This window comes from Rhopalosiphum padi, chromosome 4, assembly GCF_020882245.1.
Source record: "Rhopalosiphum padi isolate XX-2018 chromosome 4, ASM2088224v1, whole genome shotgun sequence".
Lineage (NCBI taxonomy): Eukaryota > Metazoa > Arthropoda > Insecta > Hemiptera > Aphididae > Rhopalosiphum > Rhopalosiphum padi.
In genome coordinates, this window is record NC_083600.1 from 48,703,817 (window position 1) to 48,721,767 (window position 17,951).

Sequence of the window (17,951 nt, forward strand, 5' to 3'; positions counted from 1 at the left end):
CGCTGTTACAAAGTGAATTGTCAAATTTGTCGGAAAAACCCTCATAGATTTTACATCTTCTTCTTTTATATATTTTTATAATAAAAGTGAAAAATAGTTACGTTCACAATATCTAGTATTCCAGCGGTCGCATAGAAAAAAGGCCTAGGTGTGGTCGTCGCTGCCTAATGATTTCGTAATCGAAATTTAAACGAAAAGTTTCCGAGTTAACCTACTTTAAATACTCGTTATTCATAGTTGAAATATTTTATGTAATTTCGACTAAATTTGAACTTTAATTGTCTATAAAAATAATAATCGCTATATATATCTTATAATTTTTTATTTTTGGTATGAAATATTTATGAGGAATTTTCAAACCTTATTAGCTATACAAATTGAAGATTTCATATGACATATATGTTTATGTAAAATACTTGTAGCTTGTACATTTGTGTGATTTTGACAAATTTGTAAAAATTTAAACTTAAATCGAATATAAAAAAAAACGTGCCTGTATAGCTTTAACATTATTATACAGATTTAAGAGGATGACACACAGTTTGTTTTTTCTTTCTATAGCCCACTCGAGTAAAATATACCTATTATAAAATTAAATTTTGATAATATTTCTGAGTACAAAACGATGAGTTTTTTCCATTATTTTCATTACAACGTTAATTATATCAGTCATATAAAAATGGATACTTAAAAAAGCGGCAGATGGAATAAAAGAAAGAAATAATACAAGCAAACTCTAAAACAAATTATTGATGTTTTTATTTATTATTTTTTTTATTAAATAACATTGTAAACATAACATTTGAATTGACTTATTGTCCATGCATTTTTGACATTCAAGCACCCGTACAATAGTTAGGTATTTTTATTATAAATAATAATACATTGTAAACGTTCACATTGAGTGGTTGTTCACTTAGTAAATATTAAAAAGGTAAATAAGTAATTTAGATAAAAAAAAAAAAAACAAAATTTGGCACGTGTTTAGAAAACATTATATAAACAAAAAATGAAAGTATATTAAAGAATACTTTTAAACGTATTGCAAAACAACGTCAATACAAATAAAAATATTACTCCAAGCGGAGTCTAAATGATTAGGATATTTAGTGATCATTAGACAATATGTATATATACACATTATATATATATAAACATATTGTCCTATTGATGTACACATTACTTAAAGCTATTAAATAGAAAATATAATTTAGAAAAAAAAATACCTCTTCAATTGAGTAACAATAATAATATAACAAAGAGGTGTACATGTAATTATTATAAACTACATGATTGATATAAATATCCTATTGATAAAAAAAAAAAAATGAATAACATTGCTCTCTTCTAATATAGGAAATAATATTACGAGAGCACTAATAACAAGTTAACAATACAAGAATAAATACTAATATAAAAAAAAATTAACATTATAAAAGTTTATTCTACTTTTTTCGTTTTGTGTCTTTTTTGTTTGGTAATAAAAAAAAATTGTATACCCTCAAAACACGTAGCTTAAGTATTTATTTTATAATTCTGTTATAGTAGGATATATTTAAATAAATATCCATAAAAATAAAATATTTTACGTAATATATAAATTATAATGTGTTTAAACATAATGCCTAACAAAATTTAACACTAACCCTTTCGGTGAAACATTTTAACAAAATTGATTACTTCAAAACTGTACTCAAAATAAATTATGCATGTTTACTTAATTAATAACTTCAAGCAAAATTAGTAATAAAAGACTTGACATTTTGAAAAAATTAAAATACTCTGTGATATTGTAATAAACTAATATCACACATTATTACTATTAATTAATATTTTTGTTCAGTTACATGCGTATATAATATATATAAATATAAATTAATTTATACTTATTATTTTTTACATATTAACTATGCGACAAATCTAATATAAATTAAAACATCTAGTGAACACATAAAAAATCAAAAGTGAGATCCATTAATATATCACTTTATCCCTTAACCTAATAGACTTTGTAAATGTAAATATAAAGAAGTTTTTCTCCAGGAAAAATGTTTTGTTTAAAAATCAAACGAATAAAAATACTTTTTAGTTAATTAGGAGTGAGAGTCAGTCCTGATGTAAAAAAAAAAATATTAATCTATAAACATTTTATGAATTTAATTTCTTTTATCTTTATATATATATATTGACGTCTTTCGTTTTAAAAAACTATTGAAACCCGTCTTGGACGATTTAAATTTTTTAATGAAAACGATCATTTAATTGATGAACTAAATGTTGATTTTGATCATCTGAAAATCAAAAATAAAGTATTTTGTACAAAATTCGATTACTAAAAAACCAAATATTAATCATAGAATTACCTTGATCGTTAGTATTTGATAAATCATTGTTGCCCATTGGGCAGCAAAACTGATTGTCATTGTAATGATTGTTATTGTTGATTGTAGTGATGGGTTTGTACTTGTCACCAAATGGCGGACACAATTCAGTTGGCATTGGCACCTGTGATGGATGAGGAGCTTGTGGTGAAGTACAGTTTACCAATGACATAGGACTCATGTTGAATATGTTTGGATGTAACTTTAAAGCTGGAAGTTTGACCACCACAGGTGTCTGAAAAATCATAACATTAATATATTACAAAATATATACATTAACATTTTTATTTGTTATCTCAATAATATGAAAAGCTATAAATTCAGATACATTTGAATCACTACCAAAAGTTGATCACATGAATGAATTTTTGTCTATCAAGCTAGCTGTACAAAAAACCTTAAAATTCAATAAAAAAAATTGACTTGACTTCTTGACATACCGCGTACATATATTAAACATCAGATTGGCTTATTGAAATGTTATTATGTTTTATACAAATAATTACATTCATATATGAAAACTTATTCAGTTATAATTTAAGATGATTATATAAAAACAATAAATATAAATTTAAGTTCAGATCTTATTAAATCGCTTCCGAGAGTTGATCACATGAATTGATATTGATCTACTGAGCAAGTTGTACCAGAAATCTGGAAGTTAAATAAAAACCTCTACTGATTTCTAGACATACTATACACAGTAAGCAAATAACTATCATCAGCTCGGCCTATTGAAATATCATCATGACTTTAGTTTGATTAATCATATAAAAAACAATGTAATTTGCATATATTTTTAAATAAGTTTCTGTAATGTATGAATAATTAATTATTAACATTTTTTGTGTAATATATACAAAATCAGAATTTGGGAATAAGCATATAATAATGTTTTTTGATCAATGGAAAACTGGACAAAACAAGTCAACAGATCTACCACGTCACAACCCATTTTTATCATATGGCCCCCAGGCTCATCATATTTTGTATATTATAGTTGCATCATAAAATTAACTTTAATTTTTAAAATCAAACAAGGAGAATAAGTAAAGCTAATAAAGATATAATTACAACAAGTATGACTATGTAGATACTTGAATTATTGTGGTAAATGTACATATAAGAATGATCAAAAAGGTTAACTGTTAAGACTTAAAAATATTTGTAATGTTGATCAGTTTATAAAGTCGCTTCCGAAAATGATCACACAAACAATGTTTTTAACAGATTAAAATATATCTCTCAATGTTGGGAAAATGATCTCAACCAACAGATTAATATGAAACCTTGTTAAATACATTAAGTCAGACTCGGCCTGTTATCATCATTTTCAACAATTACATACATTCATGGGTTATTCAAATTATTTATTAATATACACTATTGTCTTGGATATAAAATGTAAATCAAAGTAAAAATATAGCATGATCATTACCTTATTTTCATCAGACAGCAAAACATTATTTTCGTTGAAACTCTCATTGAGGTTCATTAAGTCCGTATCAGGTTTATTACAATGATTCTTTTCAGTTTGATCTAGCATGGGCGATTTCATTATATTGTTAGGCAAATGAATACCTACACCTATTAAACAAGCATAAAGTAGGTTAGGGCTTATTAATATACTCATAATAATATATTATATGATAAATGCATTCACTCCGTGAAATAATTGACTTACTGGCTAGTTCTTTGTTGAGCACAATGTATCGTTTAGGTGGCTTGTTTTCAATGAGGACTGTGTGCGAAATACTAGTTATTAGTGCCATTACAGACTGATATCCGTAAACAGCAGGCTGGATGGCAGTGCCAAACAGTCGTAAGTAAGCGGCTTCAAGAGATGTCAATAACAATCGACCGTCTGAGATCATTAACAGACGATACATGTCTTGGGCGAACAATTGCAAAGGTGTCAGCTGTACATACTCTTCTCCAAATTTAGTTTTGACAATCTAAATACAAATTTTGCATTTATAAAATATATCCGAAAACAAGGAGTTTTCTTTGTTATTACCTTAATAGTTTCACTAAGTTTCTCCTGCATGGTTTCAATGTTTATAGATTCGCCAAACATTGTTTGGTACACAGACTGAAACTGCAAGACAGACATTTTATCATTAGACGAGTGTTCCATCAGTACACGACGAACTTTCAGAGACAATCTTTGGGCCTCTTTGCGGTCTACTGCTATCAAAAACAACTCGCCGTGGTTGTCTATTACCTGTAACACAAAAAACATTTAAAACTATTAGAAAAAAATGCATACTGCTTACATTACATAATCTTATAATTTTCACCAAAATAAATACAGAGTAAAATTTACTATAAAAATATATGAAGTCTGTAAAGGCTAATGCTTTTAAGAACTAATCAACACAACACTTCTTCGGAGAATAATTATATGGACATTTTATTTTAAAATTCAAACTTAAGACATAATCAAAATCAAGTGACAAACAAATTGGCATCAAAATAAACAAAAATCAAAAACACAATACACAATTGGCAGTACCTCAAATTAATAAAAAGAGAAAAAACAATACCTAATAGACCAAAAATTGAACACAACAGAATAACACATGGTTTTTCAATGTCAAAGAAAGATTCACAAATATGCAGATTAACACTATTACTAATAATTAAACATCTACTGACAAAATATTGCATATAAAAGAGGAACTCAAAGAATGCAAAATACCTAATAAAATTTAAACTAATTAAGATTTGAATGAAATAATAACATTTCTATTTTTTTTTTAACTAACAAAACCATAGATGTTTGTCTATCCAAAAACAGGTGTAAGGAAGAGCATACTTTGTTCTACATAATATAAAGATTACCTAAAGATTTTTCGACATTTAAGTTTAAATTGTCATAACCTTCCAATTGTTTTGACATAAGGGTCACCCGCACGCACTCTGGGACAGCCATTAACCAGTTTAAGAATCACTTATTTAAAACACTCATCCAAAAGTGTTTAACATAACATTTCTTTGAGTTTTCAGTTGATTACCAATTAAAATATCATAAGTATATAATATATTAGCAATGGAAGTTCAGTTTAATATTTATTTTATGTTAATGTACTAGATGGATTAGGACATGTTGAAAAACAATCATGAAATAAATATAGTATAATATATTAAAAATGTATTATCTATATTTGTAGATGGTACACAGTCAGAAATATTACATCAAAGTAAAATTATGATTAAGTCTGCAGAAATTCTAACAAAAATTGTATTCATATTGTCATCCATTTATTGGTTTGAATGGTAAAACATTTTTTATGGTCAATAATTATAATATTGTGCAAATATAATAGTATTTTGTCAATTATGGAATTGGTTATATATATTTATTATTAATTATAGTCAAATTTGATGCATATATAATTTACACATCTACTAAAATTAAAATATTATATTGTTTTTACCTTGACGGCGTCATCAAGCTTTTGTAACAGTTCAATGAGTGTCTCGCATTCATATACAGAAGGTTTGAGACCATAGCCGTATTGCCATAAGAAAGCGTTTTGTAGTTGACTGATTTGCAATGGGTAAACAGCTAAAGCGGCCAACTGATCGCCAAGCACATTTTGTTTTACATCAGTTGTCAACGAAACACGGCGTTCTCCTTCCAAATCGTCTTCAATCTATAATAGACAGTAATTATTACTTATAATAATAAGAATTTTATATTATATTTCAATAAATTTAGTAAATTAACAACAATCAAATTTTCAAAATAAAAATATAAGACTCTTATTTACAATATTTTAAGTAATAATATTGATTATTGACCACGTAATGAAAAAAAATATTTAAACAATTATAATTTATTCTCTCAACATAATATTTAAATAATCAAAACTCTTATTTTACTATATGTCTTGATTGTTGTCTTATTTTGGAGAACAAGTTAATTATAATGCAAATTGTTAATTACATTTAAATAACTTAATTTAAACTTAACTTTTAAAATATAAACTAAATAAAACTTATAAATATCAAACATATTACACATATTACATATAATTAGTAACTTTAGCGCAGTTTAAATAAAAAAAGTTGAACAAAACTAAATCATAATTGGTATTAAAAATTAATAGTTTTTTATTCGAGTTAAAAAAAAAAAAAAAAAATCATATAATTTACAAGTATTATCATTGTTCTCATATCTCATTTAATATTTTCACAGTATCCATAATAACTCCTAAGGATTAAAAGGAATTACAAAACATAAATTAATTTAATAGGATGATCCTGTATAACAAAATAGTATGTCTGACCTTGAATCAGAGATTTAGAAAACATCGCATAAAACGACTACAACCGAATGTTCAAAAGCAATGACATAATGATACCTAAGTATATTTAACACTCAATTGTTAGGAAATCCAAAAAAATTGTTTCTAAGTTTTTAGAATGTTGAAAACATATGAATTATATGTACATATCACATAAACCGACACCAAATAACTCACACACACAAAATAATGACACCTTAAAAATACCTTTACGATGTGGGGTATCGATTCAAACAGTTCAATTAATTTTGTAAATCCGAAATCGGCTACTTTACATTGATGGCCAAAATGATGATGGTACGAAGGTATGAACTTATTAAATAATAGACAACACTGTGGTGCGTGACTTAATAACTCTATTACCTAGATAAAGATTAATATTGTAATTAATAATGTTTCAAAATTCGATTGTGCCGGGTCTCGCCAAATTTTCATCAAATTGAATTGCATACAATCATCAATAAAACTTACTTCTTTTGCAAAAGCTTTGGTGCGTTCGATCTCTTCTGGAGTCTGTTCTCGTTTAGGGATCGCCACTGATTTTTGACCGTCCAGATGACCGATGACAACTGTGTTTTCTGATACTTGCGATAATAAATCATCGAGAGAACACAACCCATAATCAACTGGATCAAAAGCACGACCCAGGGTTTTCTCGAAAAGTGTACCGAAATCAACGATGGGAACTTGTTTGCTGGCCACAGATTTCAGTACTCGCAATAAATCGGATGTAAATCTCCGTACCTGTGCTTTGTGCGACAATGTCATGAAACGTTTGTTACCTTCTCCAAATACCTGAAAAAATGTATGCCGTCCTTAGTAGAGCGTGTATCATGGAAAAAAGGGGGTTACCTATAATATAATAGTTATATGTTTACTCTCGTTTTCTAAATATTTGTTTGTTCTTGTACCATAAAAAATAAACAATACAATATTAGGTATGAGCATTTTTATTTCCCTATTTTATACATGTACAACTCACTAAAAAATTGAATTATTTTAAAAAACCAATATAAAAACATTGATGATGTTGAATGTTCTTACCATTAATTTTATAATAGGTCAATTGATTCTAATTTTTAATGAAGATAAATGTGAAATTCTGAGTATGCATTTGCTACGTTATATTTTGTAACTTATAAAACAGAAACAATAAATCGGGATGTAAAAGATCCTAAATATTTAAATAATTTAAAAATATTTTTCAATTTTAATCTAAGTAAATAATACACTATATACCTATAGGCAATAAGATATAATTATCACTAGTTTAAAAAAAAATATATTTGGAAGTAAAAGACTTCAAATATTAATATTTGACTGTTTGATTTGTAACACTGTTACGAAGCATAATATATGTATCTACATTATGAAAATTATCTTATCTAAAATGTACAAAAAGATATATTAAAAATAAAAATAAACCAATAAAATGTCAACTAATTATATATATAACTAATTTATATTTATAAAGACTTTTTAAAATAATATATATTTTAAATAGCATAAGAATATCTTAGGAGAAAAGAGTAGCCAAAATCAACTTTGAATATATCAACAATTATTTATGTTAATTACCTGCACAATATTGGGCAGTGCTTCCAAGAGATCGATGAGTTTAGTAAAACCATAATCAGCAACACGACATTGACGGCCAAAATGGTGATGGTATGCTGGTATAAAGCGGTTGAAAGACATAGTACAATGAGTACAGGTCTTTAACAAATCAACTAATTCACGGCTCAGCAAGGCCAAATTATTTGCTAATGGCGGACTAATACTTTTCAATCCACCCACACTGACTGTGAAACATTCAGTATAAGATAAAATTAATAAATATTAAATATAGTAAAATGAATGATTATCATATGATTTTTAACTCAAAACAACTTTATTATATATCTAACATTGCAATGTATTACCTTCCGATTTAGTGTCAGACTCTTGAGTAGAAGACCTGACAGACATATTGCCGATATCAGAGGCCGAAGATGTTGTTAGGTATTTAATACCAATACTACAACTCTGCAACAGTTCAACACCGCTGACAGCAGTCACAATATGTTCCAAAGGCACACCGTCTTCATCAGTCTGTAATGTTTCATTAAACGAAGCTTCATAGCAATCGCAAATACTATAAAAAAATTTATTTTAATTCATTACACACAGTTTTTTTATGATAACACAGTTGTAGAGTAGTAAAAATTAATTGTTTATTATTTACGTGGCCAGGATTAGATAATTGTTGTGAGATGATATTAGAGAATGTAAACGTTTAGAGAACTCTTTTAACGAGACTTTAACATTTGGCAATGCAGGCATTTCTAATTCTGCCCAACCCTTATCGTCAGTAGGTTTTGTTATTTTTGCGTGAGTCGGACAGTACGAAACCGCATCGCTTTTGTCCTAAACATATGATACATATATATTATGGAAAGTTAAGAATAAAATAAACGATAAAAATCAAAAAATACATAATTAAGTACAAAGTAATATTGAACAGCAAGCAGATAAATGCCGTATTGTAAAACTCACTAAATTAGACATGGGCATAGAAGATGAAGAAGAAGGCTGGTGGTGAAGGGGTGATGGAGTATTACGGTATTCTGGGTTTAAACTAATGATCCTATGATTTGGTTCTTCAGTGATCAAACACACATCTTTCATTTTATAAAGATCCGATACGGATACAGAAGTCATGAAGCGGTTTTCAAACATTTCACGGAACTTGAATAGGGGTAAGCGTTGCCCAGGAACTTCCATCAGTATATAGGCTATCTGAGATCTATAAAAGCAAACACATGCATGATCAAGAAATTAGAATAAAATAACAGTGAAATAATGTTATAATATATTATTAGAATTGCCTAAATACCTTAACAATGTGGGATTTTGAGGGTAACCAGAATGAGCATAAGCAATCATAATTCTTTTGAATCCAATTTTGCGTCTGTGGAGCTTAGAAATGGCATACTGTGCATCCTGTGGGCTAGATACACGAATTGCTGCTGCAAAGTTACCATCCGACTGATAAAACACAGACACATGTAACACCTGTATTTAAAAAAAAAAATATAATAAACAACATAATAAAGAGTTAACATTCACATCTTATACTCTTATGTTTAATATGCATACCATAACATGTTCCCTGAACGTATTAAATAATATATTTTTCATCTCAACAGAGTCAATGTTCTGATCTAAATTTGTAACATGCAAGTCTACTGGATTACTCTGTTGGGTCATAAGTACCGGTGGTGCTTGATTTGTTGCCAAATTGTTATAAGATGGAGATATGGGGTGAAAATATCGCTGAAGAAATATTAAAATTAATATATATATAAAATATTTATTGTATACATACTTTATAAACTAAACATAATAAAGAAATAAAAATATCTTACATCTGGATTGGTATTCTCCATCAGAGTTGGTGGACTAACTCTCCTAGAAACATTGACTATTGGAGGCGGTGGAACTGAAGTGTTGACACCAAACATCATGTATGGTGGTGGGCCATTCGAACTGATCATGCTTGCAGTTGAACCGACCTAAATTCCAAATAACATGTTAGTTGTTAGTACATAATGATCAAAATCATACTTAAGGTAAATAAAATAATAATTAATTATTATAGCTTTGATTTCTTACTTGAGTATCTATTTGTGATGTTCCACCTAGTCCTCTTTTCAAAATTGTTATTGGTGTACCGTGACCCATTGTTGTTGGATAACCATGTCGCATCCAGTTTTCATTTTGTTTTACTGTGGAAAATAATTTTTTTAATTCATTTTTACACCAATCAAAATTAACACTATAATTAAATTCAATAGTATATTACAAGGTATTTGTGGAGTTAATGATTGAGTATGAGTGGTATCAAGCTGTTCCTGATTGTCCTTGGTCATTTGTTTTCCTTTGTAGTTAATTGGACCTCTTGCTCCGTTCTAGTCAAAAGTCAGTTTATAGTTAAGTAATATTAATATCTATTAAATATATAATTTGCTGCCTTGGGATAATAACTAATGTTAGAGTTTCAAATGTACAATCTCACCTAACTCAATCAAAATAATAGTTAAGAACAGATATATAAAATACGCTCTAATAATCAAAATATTTTAAAAATTAAATTATGCATAGAAAATTCTAACATAAACAATATGTTAATAATATATTATGGTATAAAAATAAAGGGGTGGATTTCTTAGATTGATTGTGATTCAATTTAAAAAGCTGGTTAAAAAAGGAACACAGACTTGAAAAGGTTTGAGACTCACTAATATGGTAAATCTGCACTGGCAATCATAACATTTGAATACTTAGAATTATAATAATTAAATAATTAAATATTAAAAACAATAATAATAATAATAATAAATTAATTTAAACATTAAATATAGGTATAAATTACTTAATATAAAAAAAATTATTATATTTTTAACTAATGATCAATTTATTAGATAAAATTTCAGACAAACTTTTGTGATTTTATTTTTAAATTTGAATGGAATGTTGTTTAGTAAAAAAGAGAATGTGATTTGTTTTTAAAATAAATGTTCTTAATATTAGGAATAATAAAAATTCTGATAATGTATTTAATTAAATTACTTACTACAGGTATTTGAGGTCCATTCAACCATGTTTGTATACCAACAGAATTTGAATTTAACCAAGGATTATGATTTCTCATTGAGTTGTCGACACTAGAGTTCATTTGTGACATTCCAAAACCACCTTTAATTTGCTGACCGTACAAACTAAATAAAATAGAATATGAAAAATAGTTAGGTATAAAAGCCCGAGTGATTTAAAAGTAGAAATAGATTTTGTTAAACAGTTACCCAAATTTTCGGTTTTCAAATGTGGCAGGGGGAGTAACAGGGGTCATATTGAACCGGGAATGCATATTATTAGTTGAAGAATACTGAATGGTAGTAGCAATGTGTTGTATGTTTTCTTCTCTAGTCTGCACTGGAATAGGTCTACCTAAATAATTTTAAGTATTTAACATTAAAATATAATAGGAACTATTGATATGATTATTGAACAAACTTAAGAAACTAGTGGACGATGATTCTTCTTTTACAGCAAATGGTAAACTAACAACAATTTGACTATTAAACACGCGCTCCTTATTCATTCGTTTTTGAGCTCTAAAAAGAAATTATGTTTAAATAATTATCATTGAAGCAAATTAAATTAAATTACAAAAATATTATACTGTGTTGTATAATAAGAAAAATAAGTATAAAAAAATTTACCATGCTTTATAAAAATTTGTATGAAAAAAAAGGACTAGATAACATTAAAACAATGATAAATATAAATCACAAATTTAAATAAACTATAAAAATTAAATTAAGACACAAAATATGAAATTATTAAACAAATAAATTAAAGCTCAATGAAGTAATTGAGTGCATGACTGCAACAGAAGGCTGCTCCAAAAATACTATTGAAAGTTCAATGGTAACATAAACCAAATATGTACAGGGAATACCACAGGGAAAAATTGTATAAAAATAAGCATACAAGATTGTGAAAGCAATAAAAAGATATTTAATGTGATAAAACTGATAAACATGATAGTTGTGCTAAATTGCTTATCATCATTATTATTATTATTATTTACCTTGCAGCCATTTCTTTGGTAGGAAATCTAATAGTTGTTGAACAATTATTTATTACACCAACACGTCCACCACAATTTTCAGATAATCTCTTTAAACGATTTCTAATTTTTGCTGGATCAATGCCAACTGGTAGATTAGATACAATAACTTCAACTGGTGTGTTCCCACATTGCTAATAAAATAAATACTAGATAAAAGCTCTTTTTCCTATATACATTTATTAATGTTAAAATAATGTAAATTCCAAGGATTATGATCTAATAATAATAAGAAGGAATATATTAATGTATAATAATTTTGAAATATATTATACATCAATTATTAGAACTAAGAAAATATTAAGAGAATATTTCAAATTTAAATAAAATTAAAGATGGTTATTATCACGCTAATGTTTTTAATTACTGGTTAAAAAGCTTCAATGAAAAATAAATCAAATTAAATAAACATGATATTATAATTAATAAATACTTTTGGGAATTTGGGAGCATTATAAATTGTCACTTTTAATATAATTTTTATTGATAAAGTTGTCTTGAAAAAAAAACTTATAGTAATTACTTATAAATGATAACTAATAAGCAATTAAAAATTAGACAAGAATCACCAGTGAACAGATTTTTATAAATAAAATCAATTACTTTGTACAGAGTAGACATCATGTGATCTATTATAATTGCCATTATGATGTATTTTGCATATAGGAAAATCTAGTTTTGGCGTAATTTGGTCAGGCTATTTTAGCACATTTTAACTAAGCTTGCCTAGACTTACACAGGTTTATCAAAAGTTACATTCACTATACTAAATTACATTTGAAACGAACCGTTATAATCTTAAAATCTAAATAATTTAAAATAAATATCAAGCTTATGCTTTAAGTATATAATTCCAATAGGAAACTGTCATCTAATTAATTTTAATAATAATATTATGTTATTTTAAAATAGACCACATTTTAAGTATATAATTTTCAACGGCAATGAAATACAGTTTTTGGGAATAACATTTATATGAACAAAGTACATATTCGAGAAAAAATAATTATTCTTACAAACTTACTGGTTATGCTGATTATATAAGGTTCAACAATAAATCTTAAACATTTAGAATACTACTTCTTTTTGGTTTTTTTTATTATAGAACTTATAATTTAACATTACAGCATATAATAATGGGCATATTAAGTGAAATTAAAAATATAAATTTAAAAAAACGCATATATGCTTTTGCATCTTATAGTTTGGTAAAAAAAAGTAGCTAGTTTATACCTTACACTTATTAAAAACTGCTTCTATACATATGAGCTGGCGAGCAAAAATTGGTCAAGCTTGACAATTTGTATAACCCAAATAAAGTAGAAAAAACATTGCCAACAATTTTTAAAATAAATTAATTTGTTTCAAGCATAAAAAATATTTTTGAAGAACTGAGTGATATTGGTTTGTATGAAAACAAGGCTAGGTAATACAAGTTATAATGACTTTAATTAAATGATGTCAACATGTTTTTAAAAAACTAATGGTTATAATGAAAACAATTTCAAAAATAATATAATTCACAATATTTTAATGATTATATTTAATAGATTTTTAAGGTATTTAATTCTCTTTCTTAAGTATAATAATTAAGTCTCACATTTTAATAGTCTAAAAAAAATATAACACTTTTATAATGGTTATAAATATGATTTATACTAAAAATTGAACTTCAATAACTTTATTTTATTATACTTCATAAAAGGATCATATTCGATAACATTTCACTAAAAAAAAATGGTGTTTAAAAATGATAATGGTCAATGATAATCTATTCATTAAGAAAAACCAAAGATAAGTGATTTTAAAATTAATTTACAATATGTTTTAGTAAAAAAAAAATAATAAAATACATATTTTTATACTTTATTGAATGCAAATTTTTATTTTCTTTACTCATATTCCCAAAAATGAGAATAAATTATGATTTAACTTATTTCCCTAACCATGAAAAACCATAGCAAATTTAAACCCTAGTCTTAATAACAAAACTATTCAATAAATATAAATATATTAAATACCTATAAAATATTCCATTATTCAACACATATTTGATATTAATCAATATTTTATTATTTTTATACAGAAATAAATTTAACTTTTATCATGACAGTTATCCATGAACATTATATGAAAGTTAGTTAAAAAAAATAGCTTGTTTTCAGATATATTTTAAGCAGAATAATATTGTAGTTTAATTGTAATTTACCTAACCTATCATTATGCCTATAAAAATGTAAAACATATTTTACAATATGACTTGAACCATAATGAAATAATTTGTACTTACTCGAAGAGCATTTCTTAATGGTAACATTTCCACTAAATGAGTATAATTGTAATGTTCATTGGCACACAAAATAAGACTTTCAGAACAAAGTTCATTATGCAATAATATTACATGCATTTTTTTTCCTGGAAAATTAAAATCAAAATGATTTAAAAGATATAAGGCAAATAAAAATATGGATATACCTATGTCTAATATCACAAAGATCGGATGCAAAATTCACATCACCAGAAACTAAAACTACAGCTGCAGGGGAACCATGTAAATCAGCAAATCGTCTCATTGAAAGGCGAAGTTTCTCGTCGGCTGCATTTTTGCACACAGATGTAACATGAACTAAATTGACCTAATAAAAAAAAAAAAAAGAATAAAATCACTATTAATTTAACAACTTAATATAAAATACAAGAATCAACTTACTTGGGCATCATTTAGTTCTTGAACAACTTGTGCATTTTCTTTTTTAACATCGCAAACGACGAGAAACTCAGCTTCTCTATAACCGATAAAAAATCTGTCTCTTATGGCTTGGGCTACTGCTACTGCAGACCTACCTTTGGGAACCTAAAATTATTCATTGCATTATGTACTTTGATAATGTTCATTACATATTGGTGTAATGACTTACCTGACAGTTCTCAATATCCCAAAAAACACCAATAGGTGGCAAATAATGAGCAAATGAATGCTTATGACTATATGGAATTGAATTGTTTGTATATCCACGTGAAGTATAAGAAGAACGAAGTCTATTTACAGACTTTTTGTTTTTCTTGTACGGTAACAACTGGTTATCATATGCAAGACATTCTTGCTCATACACATCAGAATTTGAACATAGCGAATCAGAATCTGATGCAGAATCTGAATCGCTGTGTGAATATGAAGATGATGTAGTATTGTTTTGAGGTAAAGGTTCATTTGGTGAAATATAATATCCATTTGTAAGATGTGGTGGTGATGGAAATTTAAAATTTGTTTCTATTTGACCGTCACATGGATATGGTTCTATGTTTCCAAAGCAGCCAATATTTTCTTGACGATTGAAAGACACTTAAAAATTAAATTATAATTTAATATTTTTGTATAGTTAACTATAATAGGTATCAACCATTGGTTCAAATTTTAACTTTTTATCAGATAGCTGGAGACATGTTTACAGATTACCTACTAATTTATTTTTCCAAAAATCAAAAATTATTGATGGTTTATTAATTACCAAAATAACAATATCTCAAACACCAAATGTTATAAGCTGGAGAAAAATTAAATGTTTTGCAAAAGAAATTGCTGTGCCAATATTATAAACTCAATCAAATAAATATATTGAAACTTACATTTTCTTGTACAGACAATAAGATGATCCATAATAAGTCCAACAACTTATATAGCTAAAATATTATACCACAATAAAATGAGGTATAAAGCTGCATTTACTGATGAAAAATATGTATTAAAATACTTGAAGTCTAAATTAAAATCTTGGTATCATTTATGTACCAACTGAATAGACCTGCAAATAAAAATAATTATATATTAAGAATTAATTTAGATTCAATAAACCACATCTAACCATAAAGTTTATTATTTTTATAACATATAACTTATCTTATTTTATCTTTTAAAATACTATATAGCTTAATCCTTAATCTTTGTTTAAATTTTAAGTATTAATAAATAATTAGACTATAAATATGTATAATATTACTTTAAGTGTGATTAGAAATAAGTAATTTAATTATAAATTTGAAAACAAATAGAGCCAATAGAAATATTTAAATTCAATCTAACAGATTTATTATGATATTAAGAATACTAAATAATTTAAAATAATTTTCCATGTTTAATCGCAACATGATTCACTAAATATATTTAAGTAACAAAATTACAAGTTACAAGAAAAACACTAAAATAATTTCTTACTTAATCTATAATGTAAAAATTGTTTGAACACACAAGTACTCGCCATATTCTTTCTTAAAAGATTATTTACAAATTGGATAACTAAAACAAACTAAGGGTAGTTAAAAATAATTCGTAGTACATTTTATTTAATAAAATATAAAAAATGAAAAATTGAAATGGTTATAACTAAAGATTAACTAAATTTTGTTTGTACTAATGTTCTGTTAAGAAACTCACGAGATTAAAAAAAAAAAATTATAAAATTTAGAGAGCCTAGTAAAGTAGAAATATACTATTGCAAGCCATTTCAACATACACTATCAAAATTTAAAAAAAATAAAACAACTTTTTTATTGATACAATTTGTAATAAACTGACACTGACTGCATTCAAACATTAATTGCTAATACACGATCCACTAGAACAGCTTAATATTCAACAATCGCCTTCACGTAATCACCGATATTATATATAATACATACATTTAATTATAAGTTACAGACGGACGTGTCGATTTTAAATGCATAGTTGCTGACTATATTGTACAACAATATAAAATTACAATTAAATAAAAATAATGCGTGCATTATACTTTACCTTTTCGGACGGAAAAAATAGTAATCGTAAATGTATTATGCCGAGTAGATCAAAAACAATATTGAAACGGAATTTTTCTTTATAAAAATAAATTTGTTAACCCGACGAAAACAAAAACACGAATAGAGATTTACTGGACACAAATGCACGGTACTCTGGCAAGTTATATAGTAAGTCTAGTCTATCGCTATAGGTAAATTGCTTGTTTTGTCAAGGTTCTACCTACAACCGTGGTTTTTGTACATCACCGATAGATAGTAGATATCACGATAAAATAACAATAATTATTATAGTTACCTTTATTTTATCGTTTTTTTTTTTCAATTATTATTTTCTCTTCTCGTTATTCTATTATGGACCTGTAATCTGTATCATGTTTGTGTAACTCGTGTTAATAAATTTAAACGAGTACCCTAGAGTCCCTTGAAGTCTAGAACACGTTAAGGTGTTAAATAAACTACTCAAGAAGATTTGAGATACTTGGTATTTTGAACGGGCAAGTTGTATTTTGTAACGTCCGTACCGATGTCCGCGATGTTGGTGCCACTGATTGTGGGGGGCTACGCTTGTGGCGGGCTGAATTTAAAGGCGGAAAAGATTTTGTTTCCGAGTTGAACAAGAAAAATGCTTGGCCCAAACCAGTGTGAAAAATAGCGTACTGGTGTGTTCAAGTACTTTGCAGTTTACACAGCATATCATTTATGTGGTTCATTATAATATTAAACTGATGCATAGTTAGTGAATATGTCTATTAACCGTGATCCCGGTGAATTTTACACCATTTTAGACTA

The 17,951-nt window shown here is 26.7% G+C and overlaps 1 protein-coding gene across 4 annotated transcripts; it reads right to left on the reverse strand.

The window, feature by feature from the left end:
- Positions 1 to 735: 735 nt before the first annotated feature.
- Positions 736 to 17,594, reverse strand: LOC132929757 (meiosis regulator and mRNA stability factor 1). Of its 4 annotated transcripts, none has more exons than XM_060995312.1 (27): positions 17,458 to 17,594; positions 15,996 to 16,171; positions 15,287 to 15,711; positions 15,079 to 15,222; positions 14,843 to 15,004; positions 14,659 to 14,781; positions 12,330 to 12,502; positions 11,750 to 11,850; positions 11,539 to 11,683; positions 11,310 to 11,454; positions 10,539 to 10,644; positions 10,349 to 10,461; positions 10,102 to 10,248; positions 9,833 to 10,009; positions 9,570 to 9,748; positions 9,230 to 9,479; positions 8,919 to 9,100; positions 8,617 to 8,828; positions 8,273 to 8,496; positions 7,166 to 7,489; positions 6,902 to 7,057; positions 5,822 to 6,040; positions 4,399 to 4,605; positions 4,066 to 4,336; positions 3,820 to 3,968; positions 2,364 to 2,616; positions 736 to 2,291 (listed from the first exon to the last, which is right to left on the reverse strand). In XM_060995312.1, the coding sequence occupies exons 2-27, from the start codon at positions 16,024 to 16,026 to the stop codon at positions 2,242 to 2,244; spliced, it is 4,668 nt and encodes a 1,555-aa protein (XP_060851295.1). In that variant the 5' UTR covers positions 16,027 to 16,171; positions 17,458 to 17,594; the 3' UTR covers positions 736 to 2,241. The 4 variants fall into 4 exon arrangements, with proteins under 4 accessions (XP_060851295.1, XP_060851294.1, XP_060851296.1 ...); XM_060995311.1 differs by lacking the exon at positions 17,458 to 17,594 and adding an exon at positions 17,161 to 17,343; XM_060995313.1 differs by lacking the exon at positions 17,458 to 17,594 and adding an exon at positions 16,582 to 16,596.
- Between the last annotated feature and the right edge of the window lie 357 nt (positions 17,595 to 17,951).

Coding starts and splice junctions, on each gene's coding strand:
- LOC132929757 (XM_060995312.1), bottom strand. CDS start 16,026: ATGGATCATCTTATTGTCTGTACAAGAAAAT. Junction 7,490..8,272: donor CACTGCCCAATATTGTGCAG/GTAATTAACATA, acceptor ACATTTTTTCAG/GTATTTGGAGAAGGTAACAA. Junction 2,617..3,819: donor TGCTGTCTGATGAAAATAAG/GTAATGATCATG, acceptor ATGATTTTTCAG/ACACCTGTGGTGGTCAAACT.